General features: G+C 48.3%; 1 protein-coding gene across 2 annotated transcripts; it reads right to left on the reverse strand.

Moving 5' to 3' along the window:
- Nucleotides 1-34: 34 nt before the first annotated feature.
- Nucleotides 35-11,679, reverse strand: PLK1 (polo like kinase 1). Of its 2 annotated transcripts, XM_006071163.4 has the most exons (10): nt 9,808-11,667; nt 8,979-9,147; nt 7,713-7,857; nt 6,682-6,775; nt 5,215-5,434; nt 2,478-2,633; nt 1,389-1,466; nt 1,045-1,199; nt 765-947; nt 35-528 (listed from the first exon to the last, which is right to left on the reverse strand). In XM_006071163.4, exons 1-10 carry the CDS (start codon nt 10,207-10,209, stop codon nt 322-324), a joined length of 1,809 nt encoding a protein of 602 aa, XP_006071225.1. In that variant the 5' UTR covers nt 10,210-11,667; the 3' UTR covers nt 35-321. The 2 variants fall into 2 exon arrangements, with proteins under 2 accessions (XP_006071225.1, XP_025130945.1); XM_025275160.3 differs by lacking the exon at nt 1,389-1,466 and having other exon boundaries at nt 9,808-11,679.
- Between the last annotated feature and the right edge of the window lie 5,073 nt (nt 11,680-16,752).

The raw sequence follows: 16,752 nt of genomic DNA on the forward strand, positions 1-16,752 counted from the left end.
AGCATGTGCCCCTCAAGGAACACAAGAAGGAAAGGAAGATTCACGTATGTTTAATGCGTATAAAGGCAAGCACAGTCCCGAATTCAACAGCCACGTTCTGTACAATTCATAGGGTGGGCCTGAGGGCAAGGGGAGAGGCCACAGAACCCACACGGAACATGTACAAAAATAACTTACACAGCAGCCCCCACCTGCAGGGATGACGAAGGTCTCGCCCCGGCCCCCAGGGCTGGGGACACACTATAAAGTGGCACCACGGTGCTAACCAGCGCGGGCCAAGGTGCTAGTTGGGGAGGAGGCGCCAGTCCGGGGGGCGGGGGGCTATGAGGAGGCCTTGAGGCGGTTGGCAGCCGAGCGCGAGCTCAGCAGCTTGTCCACCATGGCGCGGGCGTAGCGCAGCCGGCTGGCCAGCTCCTTGGAACAGCCATACTCCTCCAGGAGGCTCAGGCGGTATGTGCGGAAGTCCCGCTTCTCGTCGATGTAGGTTACGGCGGCCATCAGTGGGCACAGGATGAGTTTGGTGTGGTCCTGTGAGGGAGAGGGCAAGAAGATGGACAGAGGGGGTTATTGGTGATTGAAGACCCCAGCTGCTACTGTGTGTTGGCAGTAGAGGGAAGATGGGCCAGCTGGTGGGAGGGGGACACGTTTATTTCTTTCTACTGCTTCTGCCAAGGATGGGTCCATGCCCCCCACTCCCCACCCAATTCCGTGGGCTGGCAGAGAGGCACAGACACCCTACCCCAGCCTTCCAGGGCCCAGCTCACCTGGAAGAAGTTGATCTGCACACAGCCATTACTGAGGTGCAGGATGATGGCGCTGCGGGTACGGAACCAGGTCCGCAGGTAGGGGAGCCGGGCCAGCTCGTCACCTTCCCGAGGCGTGATGTTGGCGCCCGCCTTCAGCAAGTGCTCGCTCATGTAGTTTCGGAAATACTTCAGGAGGGTGATCTGGTTGGAGGGTGAGAGAGGGAGTCGAGTCAGAGCCTGTCCCCGGGCACAGCCCTCACTCTGCAACACAGGACCGCACAGGCCAGCCAGCGCTCACCTTCTTTATCAAGGAGTTGGGGTGGGACCTCACGGTGAGGTAGGACTCTGAGCCGTCGCGCTCGATGTACTGTAGGCTGTCGCCGTCACTGTAGAGGATGAGGCGCGTGGAGTCGTTGAAGAGCACCCCGACGCTGTTGTCGCACAGCTGATACCCTAGTGGTGAGGGGGAGGAGACCTCAGAAAGCGGGAGGAGGGGCAGAGAGGGCCTTGGAAGCTGGAACTAGGAGGCCTGGGATGCAGACAGCAGAGTGTTGAGGAAAGAGGACCCAAGAGTTAAGAAAAGCAAGTGCCTGTAACAACTCGGAGGGTCTCGAGCTACCCACCCACCTGGGAGAAACCTACCGAGGCCATACTTGTCCGAATAGTCCACCCACTTGCTGACCCAGAAGATGGGGATGCAGGCAGGGTCCTCGGCCTCCTCTGGGACAGAAACAGACAAGACAACCAGTCAGGACAAGCCTCTTCCCCTCTGATGTGCTCGGGTGGCCCACACCAGGGAACTCGGTCCAGAGGCCTGGGGCCCCAGAGGAGAGCAGAGCCGGGCCTCTGCCATCAAGCAGCTTAGACAGGCAGCACTGAGACAGAAAGTCACAGTGCAGCCGAGTCTACCTGTGCGTTCAGCTGAGCCGTTTAGCAAAGGCCCACTGTGTGCCAGGTGCCGTCACAGGCATAGTGAGCAAAGACAAAACCTACTTCCCGGAGCCTGCAAACTGGCTCCAGGGCTAGAGACCAATCAAAATAAATATGCACAGAAATGTAAGTTACTTATAACTATCATGGTGAGAATCAGTGAGTTTTGAGTGATTAAAAAGTTTTAAGAGAAGCTAATTTCAGATGTATGAAAATGTGATGTTCCATGCATGCTATAATCCCCTCTTTCAAATACAATAAACAAATGTGGAAACTTCATGTTAGATGGGAAGTGTTGTGGAGAAAACATAAAGCAGGTAAGGGGGAGGAGAAATGCTAGGGGTTGGGGGCAGGGAGATGCTCACAGAGGTAATGCTGGTAGAAGCACGTGAAGGGGTGAGTGTCAGCCATGCAGGGATCTGGATGAAGCGAGTGCTGGGGGAAGGAAGCGGTGTGAGCAAAGGTCCTGAAGCTGGAGCACGCCTGGGTCTATTATTCCCACTGTCTTGAGGCCACAGAGGAATTCCCTAAGCAGAAGAGAGAGTGTGTGCAGAAGCACACAGCCAGCATATGGAGCTGCTGAAAGGTGGGGCACTTGTGGAGACAGAACAGATGAGTCACAAAAAGAAAGGAGAGGCCTGACCATGGAGGGCCTGAGCCAGGAGGCCAACTTCCCTGGGCTGTAATGTATAGGAAACAGGAGAAGGAAAGGCATTGTGGAGCTGGGGGCCTGGACAAGCTGCCAGCATTCTGGGGCTGAGACCTCCCTGCCCTCTCCAGGTGCCCTGCCCCAGCGCCCACCTTGCCTCACCAGCCCCCGCTCCGAGGGCTTGGAGGCGTTGACGCTGTGCAGCTGCTGCAACATGTCGCCGAGATGGCAGTCGATGGGCTCACTGGCCTCCCGCACCACTGGTTCCTCTTTCTCCCGGGGACGTTCAGGCATGGGGTTCTCCGTGCCTGTAAGGAGAGCAGACATGGGCATTAGTTAGGCACAAAGGCTGCAGGATTTTAGGGCCTGGGACCCCAACCACAGCTCGAGAAGCTCTTTACGCTGCCACTGCTTTAGGCAAGCAGCAGGTTATTAGAGCAGGAGCTGCCCTGCTGGCTTCATGGCCACACACAGCCATAATGCTTCAGACACTCAGGCCTCTGACCCAATGCTGGGCCCTGCTGGGCACCTCTGGTCTTGAGCAGCTTGTAGCTGCCTGGCTTCAATCTAAGAATGAAAAGCATCTTCTGTATCCAGGAAAATGGGAGGGCTCAGTAAATTGCAACCCATAAGTTGGCCTAACAGGCATTTAATGAAAACATAAGAGGTTTCCCCCATAAAATCTGCTTTATGTACTTATATGTGACTGAAATCTAAAAAGATACACCCTGAAGTTTTAAGACTAGGTGTATTTGGGTGGTGGAATCATGGATGATTTTTATTGCCTTTTATGCTTAAAAGTTTAATTCTTTCCCAACCAACATGAAATTCTTAAAATATTTAAAGATCTGAATTTTCAATTAAAAAAAATCTATGCTATGATAAAGACTTAAGTTTGAAAGAATAGAATATTTGAGACTTGCTTTAAAAACTCTAGCAAGAGAATTCCCTCAGCTCTTTCACTGCCGTGAGTTCAGTACCTGGTTGAGGACCCACAAACCACAGGGAAGAGGAAACAAAACAAAACCTCCCCCCACCCCCCAAAATATCTAGCAGAAAGAAAAGGAAGAAGGTGGAAATGATAAAAACAAGTATAGGCAGACAATGATAATTATTAAAAACAGATGATGAAAAATGGGATTTATGTATTTCCCAAAAAGGTCATTCTACTTCTGGGTTTTGCTTTATGTCCAAAATCTAAAACTAAAAAAAAAAGCAATCCTTTAAAATAACAATATTATCTTATAGCTCTAAGAATAAATATCCATGAGTCCATATCAACCAAATAAATGAATGGGAGAGAAGTGACAGCTCTTCCTTACAGAAGAATTTTGATTAATAGATGATAATTTTGATTAATAGATGACAATAGAAAAATCACCATTAGAATACCACAGTAATAACTGCTGCTGCATCCACCACGGATGCTAACATCAGTGAGCTGAAGTCTGAGAAGCAGTATTCTCTCAGAGAAGCTCCCCATGGGGCTTAAATTAATCACCGAAGGAAAATCAGTAACTATGCAGTGGAGGCACCACCTTAACCAAGTGATCACCATTCAAAGGAAATACTCATATAATCAAAGAAAATATCAAACATTAAAGCAAAAAGAAAAAGGTAATCCTTAAAACAGCAGTGTCATAACTGAAATGAACTCATAAAGTTGTGCTATATCCACACAGAGAAATAAAGTATTTCAAGTGGCTTTTCTTGGGGTTTGTGTGTGTGTATGTGTGTGTGTGTGTGAGAGAGAGAAATATAGTCTAAGGACAAAAAGAACTGCATGGAAATAAACATAGTTTCATAACATACTTTATATATGTTGAAAATTCATGTATACCGTGTAAGCAAACAAAGTTTTCATTGTAAGAGAAAAAGAAATACAAGCATAAAATTAAAGTAAAAATCCTATAATATTAAATTAGATACTTACAAATTACCAAAAGAGAATTAAAGTAGTAATTTCACAGTGGAGAAAAAGACTGCTGAAGGACAAGTTTGCATCAATTTCAATTTCCTGAACTTGATAACTATGTCCTGTGCTGTGGTTACATAAAAGAATTGTTTTTAGGAAATACACAGTGAAGTACTAAGTAGTAAAGGCCAGAATGTTTGGGTCAAAAACAATACACACACATACAATGAGAGATAAAGCAAATGTAGAAAAATGTTAATTGGTGGACCAAAGGGGGTACAAGATACAGGAGGATTTTGTCTATTCTTATACTTTTCATATTTTGAAATAATATCAAAATAAAACACTCAAAAATGTGAATCAGAAATGGTGTAAATCCAAGGTCACCCCCCACCCCAGTTATGTATTTTCTAATTCTGCTCTCTGAAGAGACCTAGAAACAATGACAAACCAAGCAATGAGATGCGCTTTTGTAAGAAAATGTCCATCCTTTTAGAGAGATGCGCACGGAAGTTCCTGGGGGTAAAATGGCAAGATGTCTGGAATTAACTTCAAAAATACTTCAAAGGAACAAACAAGGAGCGATGAAGCAAACATTACAAATCTTAGTAAGTGTTGACTGTGGTGGCGATGTGGGTCCCACGTACATTGTGCTCCATATGTGTACCTGAAGCTTCCCAACATTTTCCCCAATGAACCATGCAGGGCGATATCAGCGATTTAAAAAAACAAAATGTTAAGAATTGTTCAGGCATGGCATTTAGCCACTCTCTTCTCTCAGGACATGACAGGTCTGATTCAGTTACAGTAAGGTCTGTCTTTCCTGACTGGGCTATGGGGAAAGGCGTTTGCCACATGAGGATGGGGACCATGGATTCAAAGACTGGGGCCTGTCCTACTGCACACCGGAGCTTTGGGGACCATCCAGTCACACACTGAGGCAGGCAAGGCTGTCTACCCACACTCTGGTTTACCTTTATTGAGGACGGTGAGAGGCTTCCGGTTGCTGGGGTCCAGGCTACTGGGAGCGATTGAAAACCTCGGTGGAATGGTGAGGCAGGTGATGGGGAGGCGGGCAGGGATATAGCCGGAAGTGAAAAACTCGTCATTGAGCAGCTCGTGAATGGTTGGGCGGGCAGTGGGATCTGGCTGAAGCATCTTCTTGATGAGGGAGGAGGCCACAGGGTTGATGTGCTGAAGGGGAGATGGGGAGTCATAAGCAGGATATGACACGGGACCTGGCTGCTGCACCACAACCCCCTACCCAGCCTCAAATACACCATGTTCAGTGGCTATAAATGTCCCAAGTTTCCACTGGCAGGTTTCCTAAGTTGACAAGTTGCTCACCACTAGAACAGCACTTGAAAACAAAGGCTTGGAGGTCATAAAGACCTGGTATAAGTCCCCGTTCTGTCCCTTAACACCAGCTGTGCCAACCAACCCAACTTTCTGGGCCTCTGTATCTTCATCTATAAAGTGGGGACACAGCACCAAGCTTGGAGCCCTGGTAAGAAGACCCAACCCAGGGTAGGTCAAATGCACAGTAAGCCTAGCATCAACTATGTACTTACTATCTACCAGCAAAATACTGTAAGCACTTCATGTAAATGAACTCACTTAACCCTCAGAGAAACACCCAAGGAGTGAAGCTCTCTAGTACCACCCCTCTTTTGCAGATGAGGAAACAGGCACAGAGAAGTTAAGTGCCTAAGATACATCCCGAGTGAGTGGTGGAGCCAGTACCCACACAGAGGCAGAGTCAGGGGCAACCCCCACACTTGGAACCACTCTGCTCGGCCCAATAATTGACCCTCTGTAACAGATTCAGCCCATCTGTCCTGATGGAGACAGGGCTCTTGGCTTCACATAAGACAAAGATGCCAAACTGGGAAGCAGCTGTGTGCCAGACTGCTGCAGACTATCCCTCCCAATGCACTCCTGCTGGTGTCTGCAAAAGCACGCCACTGTGCCTTCACGGTGGCTCGCGATTCTGTGAGCACTCGCCGTGTGCAAGATGCTCTAGGGCAGGGACTCCATTTTACAGACGGGCAACTGCAGCTCAGAAGACTCAGGCCATTTGTCCATTGTGATCTGGCTAAAAAGTGGCAGAGCCCATCTGAACCAAGACAGTCCACTGCCAGGCTAAGCAGCACTTCTCCGTCTGCCCCCTACTCCAGCTCTTTCTCTCTGTTTTACACATCTTTTGGGTTATCTGCCCAACCGTTGAGAGCCTACAAACTCTCATCCCAAGAAAAACTGTTTCTGTGCACATGCGTCCGACTCTGTATGCAATTTCAGACAGGACCCTCTAAAGCTCTTACGCTTACCCTAGGGGTGGCATTGACCCATCTCTTTCCCCAGGATATGGCTGGGCTCCGTAAATCACTTGGTGGGGGAGGAATTAAATAAAACAAATGTAAACTTAAAGTGGTTTTAGTCACCTTGGGAATACTGTATTCATTGTTCTTGATCCGGAGGTAGGTCTCTTTTAGGCAAGAGGTCTCAAAAGGTGGCTTGCCCACTAACAAGGTATACCTGTAAGCACAAGGAGGGATTTGGCTCAAGGCTCCCAACCAAAACCCAGATGCAGGGAGGAATCCTCCCAGGGCCAGAAAGGAAGTCAGACATCTTTTGGGCATTCACTGTGACTCTGGGGCCCCAGAGGACAATTCACAAGTTCACTAACCAGCCCCAGGAGCCACAAACTGGCAGGGAGGTGCCCTTGGTAGAATACAGGTGATGAGACTGGGTTCTAAAATCAGTGACTTTTTAGCTATAGCCTGTGGTAATCTAGGAGCCAGAGGCTGCTGGATAACATGGAGCAGGTCCAAGCAGGGGCCACTTGCTCCTTCAGAGGCAGCCCCACAGTTAACAATTCTGTACTTTAGGCTACAAGTTTTCATGTGGGAAATTCCAATGCAAAGAAGTAGGAAAGCCATTTCTAACTCTCCAGTATCCAGGGAACAACAAAAGGGGTAACACCTGAACAGGCCAACCTCTGCCCACCACCCACCTCTGATGGCCTTGACCCAGACGGACCACAGGACCTCCTCCTGCCAGCACCACTCCTGGCCTAATTCTTCCCACCCAATGCTGCTTTTTAGATCAGTGGTTCTAATACTTTATTGTGCATGGAAATCACTCAAGGGTCTTAAAATACAGATTGTGATCCAGTTAGCCTGGGTCTTGAGATTCTGCGTAACAAGTTCCTAGGTGATGCTGCAGCTGGTCTGCCATATTAGAGCAAGTTTGTGGAGACATTCCCTCCCTCATTCCCTGAACCCACAGCCTAGGCTGCAGGAATCCTACAGGATATACCAATTCAGCAATGAGGCTTCCTTCGGAGGCCATCTGTCCTCTGGAGCAGCCTTTCCAAAGGCGGAAAGGTCTGCAGGATAAAGTCTATCAAGTTAGAAATGTCCAGAAAGTCCCTTGCTGAGACTGGTGGGTCCTGAGACAACTCCCAACTTACATGATGCACCCAATGGACCATACGTCCACCTCGAAACTGTGCCCCTTCTTGCTCAGCACCTCAGGAGCTATGTAATTAGGAGTCCCGCACAGGGTCTTCTTCCGTTCCCCGTCATACTCCACTTTGGTTGCCAGTCCAAAATCCCCTGGGACAGAGGGAGGAAGATGGAGGCTCAGATGCCAGCTTCTGTCGTCTGTCAATGCAGACAGCTGGTTCAGATGTAACCATCAAGACCCAGGGTCAAGTGATCTCTCAAAGCCTCTAGTCTTTGTGTACGGCGAGGCTTACCCAGGAATCCTCCCACCATGCTGGCCCTAGGGAGGGGCCTCCCAAAGACCCTCTTCACCCCTCCCCTTAGAAAGGGGGGGGGGTTACTTCTAAAAGGGAACTGACAGGGATAGCAAAACTCAAATGCCTTCAGGGATTAAGCAAGTAAATGTCAAGATGGCTACTTGGCAAGTTTGTGAGGAAGTGATACAGAGGGGTGGAGACTGTGGCAAACCATAGGGCATCTAAAGGGAATAGCTGCTGTTCAGTACAGCAAAGAGCTGTCCTGAGGGAACGCTACCCCTGTACTGTTGGAGCTCTGTACTGCTGGAGTGTTTAAAAGGAGCTCCAAATTCAAAATTTTACATCAAGGCGCTCAGTTTAAAAAAGTGAAAATGAGGGGCTTCCGTGATGGCTCAGTGGTGAAGAATTCACCTGCCAATGCTGGAGAAAAGGTTCCATTCGTGGTTGGTGAGGATCCCACATGCCACAGAGCAACTAAGCCCATGTGCCACAACTACTGAACCTGTGCTCTAGAGCCCTGGAGCCACAACTGCTGAAGCCTGCACACCTGGAGCCTGTGCTTCACAACGAGAAGCCACTGCAATGAGAAACCCGCACACTGCAATGCAGAGTAGCCCCCACTCACCGCAACCAGAGAAAGGCATGCAGCAGCGGAGACCCAGTGCAGCCAAAAATAAGTAAATTAAAAAAATTTTTTTAAAAAGTGAAAACAAATCCAAATTCTTAAAAAAACAAAACAAAACTGTATAGAAGAACACACCCCCCAAAGCACATCTGCAGACAAGACACTGGTTTGTAGCTCTTTAAGTTCCCGTCCTAAAGACAGGATTCTAGAGGCAATCAACAGCCCAGACTTCCTACCATCCTCTTCCTCCCTCCCTTGTCTCTTTCCAAATTTCCTCTCCCCCACCCTCCCTCCCAGCTCCTCCTCATCCCCACTGCATGTCAAGTGCCCCTGCAGTCCCAGCTCCTTACCTATTTTCACCTCCAGATCCTCGTTCAGGAAGAGATTGCCCAGCTTGAGGTCTCTGTGAATAACGCGGTTTCCGTGCAGGTACTGGCAGCCCAGGACGATCTGCCGCAGGTAGTAGCGGGCCTCGGGCTCCGTGAGAGCTTTCCTCCGCTTGTGCAGCTCCAGGAGAGACTGGGAGCAGGAGGGAAGGAGAAATGGGAGCCGGTGCTCAGACCCAAGGCAGGGAGGGGGTGTCATTAGGTAAAGGCAGCCAGTACCCTACTACCCATTTCTTCTCCAGGACAACTATGATCCAGACTCCCCTCCAAACCAGGCCGCAACAGTTCATAGCAACCCTCTCCCACTGGCTCCCTCCCAAGTCCCTTACCTGGGACCCCTCTCTCAGCCCACTCCGGAAGCTCAGAGTCCCCAGTATCCCGGTCCCGGAACTCTCGGCAGCAACAGGTCCCTTTCCTACCTCTCCCCTCCCCCGGAAGCTCTGAAGTCTGGCTCCAACTACCCTCTGCCTGACCCAACCCCACTCCGGAAAGTGAGGGTCCGCAATACCCCTTACCTAGCAACTCCGGAAGCCCTGGCGTCCATAAGCAAGGTTTTCCCGCACCTCCCCCAATCCACCCAACTCCTAGCGTCCAGAAGCCGCCTTCCCTAGAGGCCCCAAGTGCCAAGAACCTTCTCTCTCCCTAAGACTTTCTCCATTTCCAGTTCCAGGTTCCCAGCACCTCTTCCCCAGCAGCTCCGAGCCCCGGGGCGCCCCTTCCCCAGCAGCTCCGGTTCCCGGCGCCCCAACCCCTGCCCCCAGGGCAGTTCCAGTTCCCCAGCAGTGACACTCACCCTCCGGCGGCAGAGCTCCAACACCACGAACACGAAGTCGTTGTCTTCGAAAAAGCCGTGGAAGCCGACGACGTGCTGGTGAGCGAGGCTGCGGTGAATGGATATCTCCATGGACATCTTCTCCTTTTGGTGCGGTTTGAGCAACAGCGACTTAGGCACGATCTTGCCCGCGAACACCTCCTTAGTGTCCGCATCCGAAATCTCAAAGCACTTGGCAAAGCCACCCTTCCCCAGAAAGCGACCCCGTAGATAGCGCCGCCGGCTGCGAGGGTCCACTAGGACCTCCGGGATCTCCTTCGCTGGCGCGGCGGCCGTCGGAGCCCCGGGAGCTGCAACTCCGGGCGCTTTCCCTGGGTCGGCTGGTGCCCGCCCCAGCTTCCCTGCAGTTGCCGCCGCACTCATGTTCCCGGAGTTGCCCAGCGGACCTAGCAGGCTCTAGGCAGAGGCTTGGCACGGCTCTGCCTCTCCTCGAATTCAAACGCGGCGCCGGGAACGTTACAAGAGCCTACGCGCTACTGATTGGCCGCGGGGATTTAAAATCCAAACCCGCCCGCCGCGCGGCACTCTGGGAGCGCTCGGCACTGCAGCCGCCTTTAAACTCTCACCCAGCCCCTGGGAGGAGCTTGATTGGCAGGGATGGCGGACGGAAGACACGTGGGATGCCTGGGAAACCATAGCTGCAGTGGGGTTGCTGAGACCCCGCCCCAGAAGAGGGGGAGTTCAGGGTTTCTCCTTTCTCGGCAGCAGGGGAAGCGCCTGCAGTTCGCGAGTACCTCCTCCAGGAAGCTTTTCTCAGCACCTTCCTTCCACCCCCCACCTCGCCTTCTAGATTATAAGCTCTTGAGGACAGAGGCCTAGCATGAGAGACTGCATGGGGGAGCCCTAATATCAGCCTCGGAAGTCACCAGCTGTCTTCCAAATCACCCCATAAACTAAAATCGAAGTATAAAGAGGATGCTTGCCAGGCAAACGCACCTTCCAGACAAACCCCCTACTCTTCTTCAAATAACAGCAGGGGCCACCAGCATCATCAACACCTGGGAGCTTGTTAGAAAGGCAAAGCTTCAGGCCTCAACGCAGACCCCCCCAATTCAGAATCTACCCAGTGATTCCCACACACTGAAGTTTGAGAAGTGCAGTACCAGAACCCCACCACCCCCGCCAGGGTCATTCTGCAAGAAAATTGTCTGGCTGGCTCACTGCTCTATCTCCCAGTGCCTAAAATGGTGGACCCTCAATTGTTTTGTAAGAGGGAAAGATGCCAGGTTGGCAGAATGCCTGGCAAACTGGTAAGCCAAGGTCAAATTTGGCTGCAGAGGTGTTTTGTTTGGTCTTTCACTTTTTAAAATTTGGATTCATAGACAGGACTGAAAAAATCAAGAGCGCTCACATAAAAATTAAGCTTTGTGGCTTTTCCTTAAGAAAAAACTATTAGCTGTTGCAACTCTATGCTTAACATACCTTCCCAGTTTGTCAGAGTTCCCTGCTAACCCTCCTTTGCCCCTTTGCCTTTCTGGCTTCCACAGATACTTAAGTGGCAACCCTGAGAATCACTCAAGTTATAAGCCCAGCATCCTATGATGTCTTTGCTGCTGCTGCTTAGTCGCTTCAGTCGTGTCCGACTCTGTATGACCCCATAGACGGCAGCCCACCAGGCTCCCCCATCCCTGGAATTCTCAAGGCAAGAACACTGGAGTGGGTTGCCATTTCCTTCTCCAATGCTAGGAGTCAGCAAAAGTCAGTCATCTCACAGTTATCTCTTACATAACTCCCAATAAACTCAGAGGCAATGAAGACATCTTTCCTACCCCATGTCCCAAGCACTCAGCACAATGCCTGGCAAAAAGGAGTGACTAAAATGCTTTATAAAAAAAAGGAAGTTTTTTTTTAAATTATTATTTTTTAATCCCTGTGGTGTGTAATATTGTTTTATGTTTTTATAAAGTTGAATCTATGTACCAAAAAAGTATATATCTGTTAATTGGACAGCTCAGTGAATTTTCACAAAATGAGTACACCTCATGTAAGCAGCACCTCATGTGAGCTCAGTGAATTTTCACAAAATGAGTACACCTCATGTAAGCAGCACCCAGACTGAGAAAGAGTACACGACCAACAACCCCGTAAGTCCCCCTTGTGCCCTGTGTTGGGGGGCCCCAAGACCATCCCCCTACAGGACTCAGCATATAGTCCTACTCATAGATGGCTAGGATTTATTACAGTGAAAGGTTATGAAGCAAAATCAGCCAAGGGAAAGGTGCACAGAGCAAAATCCAGAGGAAACCAGGCACAAGCTTCCCAAAGTCTTCTCCCAGTGGAGTCAGTCACACAGGACACACTTAATTCCTCCAGCAATGAGTGTGACAACATGTGTGAAATGTTATCTACCAGAGAAGCTCATTAGAGACTCCAGCCCAGGGCTTTTCTGGGGCTTGGTCACACAGGCACCCTCTGCCTGTAACACACCAAAATTCTACATTCCTGGAAGGAAAGCAGGCATGCAGCATAAACCACACTGTTTACACAGTTTAAGTTCAGTAAGCAACTCCTATCATTTAGGGAATGGTGAGAACTCTCCTGAAATTCAAGAACCCAGATGCCAGCTGAGGGCCAATCTTCCAGCTGATGGCACTGGGAGCTTTCCTTCAGGAAAAGGGGAAAGTTTCCAGAATATTTCTGAGAAATGAAGATCATAAATGCTCTCCCCGGCCCCCAAAGCTCCCTAGGTGCCAGGCTTTTGATCAGCAGTACTAACCTGACATTTTTTCAATAATCTTTTATTCTCATCCAGGCCTTTCCTCCAGAAGGGCTGTGTGCAAGAGACATGGGAATAATTTTGAAGATAAATATTTTAATATAATTTAACCAGAAAAATATTCAGGAATTGATCAGGATATGTTATGGGCTGAACTGTGTTTTCCCCAAATTATATGCTGAAGTCCTAACCTCCAGTACAGAATGTGACTGTATTTGGAGATATGGCCTTGAAAGAGGTGATTAAAGTAAAATGGGTGGGCCCTATCCAATATGACTGGTGTTCTTATAAGAAGAGATTAAGACACAGACAGACAGAGGGGCAACCGTGTGAAGATACAGTGAGAGAAGGCTGCCAGCTGCAGGCCTAGGAGACAGGCCTTAGGAGAAACGTGCCAACTGCTTGCTCTTGGACTTCTAGTCTCTAGGACTGTGAGAAAATATATTTCGATTTTTTAAGCCATCCAGTCTGTGCTATTTTGTTATTGCAGCCCTAGCACACTAATAGAGGATGAAGTCCTCAATGTAAAAATTTTCATAGTGGGTTTATATAACCTTCCACCCCTTTTTCCCAGAGACAGCCTAGAAAAGATCAGTCCTTTTCCAGAGACAGCTACACCAGAGCAGTCACTCTGCCTTACAAGGTGTGTGTACAGAGGGGAAAGTGAGGAGGCGGAGTAAGCCTATCAACCCGTAGTAGTAAAGTTGCAGCTCACCCAGGAGGCTGAGCACACAAATCAAAAGCATCGAGTCACCCCCAGGGAAGGCCCAGATCTGATATGTCAAAAGCAGGAGGCGGCCGGCGGTCAGAGTCCCTGTGATGTGCCCTCCTCCAACTTGCAGGTTTTGGCAGGGATCACAAGTCAGGATGCAATCAGCCTCTGCATTAGACTTAAACGAGCTGATGAGCAGCTTGTTTTGGACGGTCCCATCAAAGAATGGCTCCTTCCTGTGGGCATTAGTATGTGACCCAGTCGGTACAGCCAGCATCCACGATGTATGCTGTCATCATTTAGAGCTCCAGAGAGGGGCCCTAAATCTCCAGTGGTCCCCGAGTCTGCCTGAGTTCTGCTCAGGGAGCCTGGGTCTGCTTTCAGTTCAGCACTGCTCCTTGGGAAGCTGAAAGAGTGTACTGACAGCCAGCGTCAGGTTTCAGCTTAGAGTGAGGTCCAGGCAACGAGGGTCAGTGAACTGGGGATTCCAATCAAGGTGGGTACTTTTCTTCAGCAAAGGCGTGCTGCAGTGCCAGACAGCATGGTACCCCTTTTGTCAGTCTCAGAGTCCAAACTGACCCATTCAAAAACATGCATATCAGACTGGACAATCATCAACCTCTAAGGGTCAGACATCTGATTTCAACAAGGGCCAATTAGAAACTTAACTAATTGCTTTTTCAAAATCCAAATGTGTATTTCTATTCAGAGAGTGCCTCTCTTCTTATGTTGTCACCCTCTTTCCAGAGGTTTCAACAGACACAAATCATAGCAAAAATCATCAGGTATGGAGACTTGTTCTGGTTCTAAAAATCCAAAGAATTTAAATTCCAACCTACCTATGGATAGGAAAAGCAAGGAAGCTATACCCCAGCAATACCTTATTAATTTAAATGTTGTATGTTTGAGATGGCTCCACTAGCACTTATGGAATTACAAGCATGTAACATTATAAATCAATTTTATCTTATCTCCAGATAAAATGGCCACAAAATACAAAGCCATTTTTTAAAAACTTCCCTTTTTTTCTCATTGCAAATGTACTCAAACCCCTAGTAGTAAATTCAGCAATGTACAGGGTTATCATCACAGGCCAGCAGTGTTTACTCTTTGCTGCACAGGCCCCCTTTCAGTAATACTCCCCCACCAAGGATATCCACTATCATACATTTTTCAGCAACAGATTCAACCAATTAAAAAAAAATTAGGGAATTCCCTGGTGGTCCAATGACTGGGTCTCCCAGCTTTCACTGCCAAGGGCACAGGTTCAATCCCTGGTCGGGGAACTAGGATCCCACAAGCCTCAGGGCGTGGTCAAAAAAAAATTTTTTTTAATTTAAAAAGTTAAGACTGTTTTTCATTCGTACATGCAAAGGCCTGTTGAGCACCCATTTGCATGTATGTTTTATTTATTTCATTCAGGAACACTTATTAAAAAATTTATGAAGCATTAAAGAAACTTAATTCCCTTTCAGCCATCCTTTAACAACTGTTTTCATATTTCCTTCTAGTCCTTATCAACAGGGAGTTTCAAATTTATATAGCTGCAACTGTGTCATGTTAATACAATCTATCTGCATGGTATCAGTAATAGTAACACTAACAGTGAGCCTTTATGGACTTACTATATTCCAGGTACGGGGCTAAGAGCTTTATAGAGATGATTTCTTTTAATCCACACAAAGACCCTAGGAGAAAAGGATTACTTTTCCCACCTAAAGATAAGGAAATGAGCACTTCTACATCAGGTTACTTGCCTAAGGTCATGCAGGCAGGAGGTAGCAAGCTTGAATTCCAACTCAATTCTGCTAACTCCAAAGCATACCTGTTGGCACACTGCCTCTCAGGGCCTTGTTGTTCTGGGAAGAACCAAATCCCAGGGCTTCCCTGGTGGCTCAGCGGTAAAGAATCTGCCTGTCAATGCATGAGACACTGGCACTGAGACAATCCCTGGTCCAGGAAGATCCCACATGCCTAGGAGCAACTAAGCTCGTGTACTGCAGCTATTGAGCCTGTGCTCTAAAGCCCAGGAACTGGAACTACTGAGCACGTGTGCCCTAGAGACCATGCTCTGCAACAGGAGAAGCCACTGAAATGAGAAGCCTGAGCACTGCAACGAAGAGTAGATGCCCTGCTCTTCGCAACTAGAGAAGAGCCCGTGCACAGTAACAAAGATACAGCACAGTTCAAAAATAAATAAATAACATTATTTTAAAAAAGAACCAAATCCCAGACTCCTTTGGTTCACTAGCTCACTCACTCACTCATTCACTCCTACCAAAAAGCAATATGATATGCTTAAACTCACGGTCTGAAGAAACCCCGGGTTCAAACGCCATGTGACTTCAGCAAGTGACTGAACCTCTCTCTGCCTCAATTTCCAGGTCTATAAAACAGGGATGGTTACGGTGCCCTTCTCCTAGGATTCTATCTAGAAGATGACATGCCTATCGCCTAAGGTTTTCGTGGAGAAATTCTAAGAGGAATCTCTTAGAATAATGTTGTTATTATTACTGAAATAAAAAGAACCTGTACCTAATCCCAGGGAGCTCGGAGTCTTCAACAGGACTTTCCAGTTCCTGGGCCTCTCGAATTTCCATACTTCTCGCCTCTCCTCTGGTCATACTGTTTCCTCAGCCTCTTGCTACTTCCATCGAAAACCAGAAAGTCCAACCAGCAGATATGAAAGGATGAGATGAATGTAGCTAAAGAAAAGTTGGCAGGGCCAAGAAAACCCACACAGGCTTCAGATTTAGGATCAAAGTCAGAGAGGAGTGAACACCATTCCTGTGTCTCTTTCTTGAATGATTTTCATATGCACAACCATCTGCCTGGTATCCAATGGCCTTGGAGGTACAGAACAAGCTGTTCAGTCTCCTTGGGGAAGCAGGATGTCCTGGGCCGCCTCTTCTCACTTTAGGATTCAGGTCAGAGTGCATAACGAGAATAGGTGTGGCCAACATGCAGCAGAAACTTCAAGAAAGCAAGGGATAACCAACAGAGCAGCAAGCGCAGTCCTCAGGTTAAGGGCTTTGCTGCATAAAACATGGACTTTGCAGCCAGATAAGACTTGGCTTTGATTCCAGCTCAGCCATTTATTAGCTATGTGATATTGGGCAAATTTACCTAACCTCTCTTAAGATTGGCCTCCTTGACACTGTATGCTGGGTTGTAAAAATCCCTACTTTTTTTTGACAGTTGGGAGGAGTAAAGGTTTTCTAATAAGTGTCTGACACCCCACAGATACAAAGCAAGGAAGGGTGATTTATTTGCCCCGCCTTTTCTTTGTGATGAAGGGAAAGATGATAGGGAAAGATGGTCTTAATTTCACTTTAAATTTTTAAAAATATATAGGAATGCCACACCTTACACTATAAAGGGTTCACTTCCTAACAACAGTGTAAGACATACATAAGGGGCCGGGACACAAGATCACCAGGTCAGGAAGATCCCCCAGAGCGGGGGATGGCAACCCATT

Source organism: Bubalus bubalis, chromosome 24 (assembly GCF_019923935.1).
Source record: "Bubalus bubalis isolate 160015118507 breed Murrah chromosome 24, NDDB_SH_1, whole genome shotgun sequence".
Lineage (NCBI taxonomy): Eukaryota > Metazoa > Chordata > Mammalia > Artiodactyla > Bovidae > Bubalus > Bubalus bubalis.

Coding starts and splice junctions, on each gene's coding strand:
- PLK1 (XM_006071163.4), bottom strand. CDS start 10,209: ATGAGTGCGGCGGCAACTGCAGGGAAGCTGGGGCGGGCACCAGCCGAC. Junction 7,858..8,978: donor GGATCTGGAGGTGAAAATAG/GTAAGGAGCTGG, acceptor CCTCTGTCCCAG/GGGATTTTGGACTGGCAACC. Junction 1,200..1,388: donor TTCGGACAAGTATGGCCTCG/GTAGGTTTCTCC, acceptor CCTCACCACTAG/GGTATCAGCTGTGCGACAAC.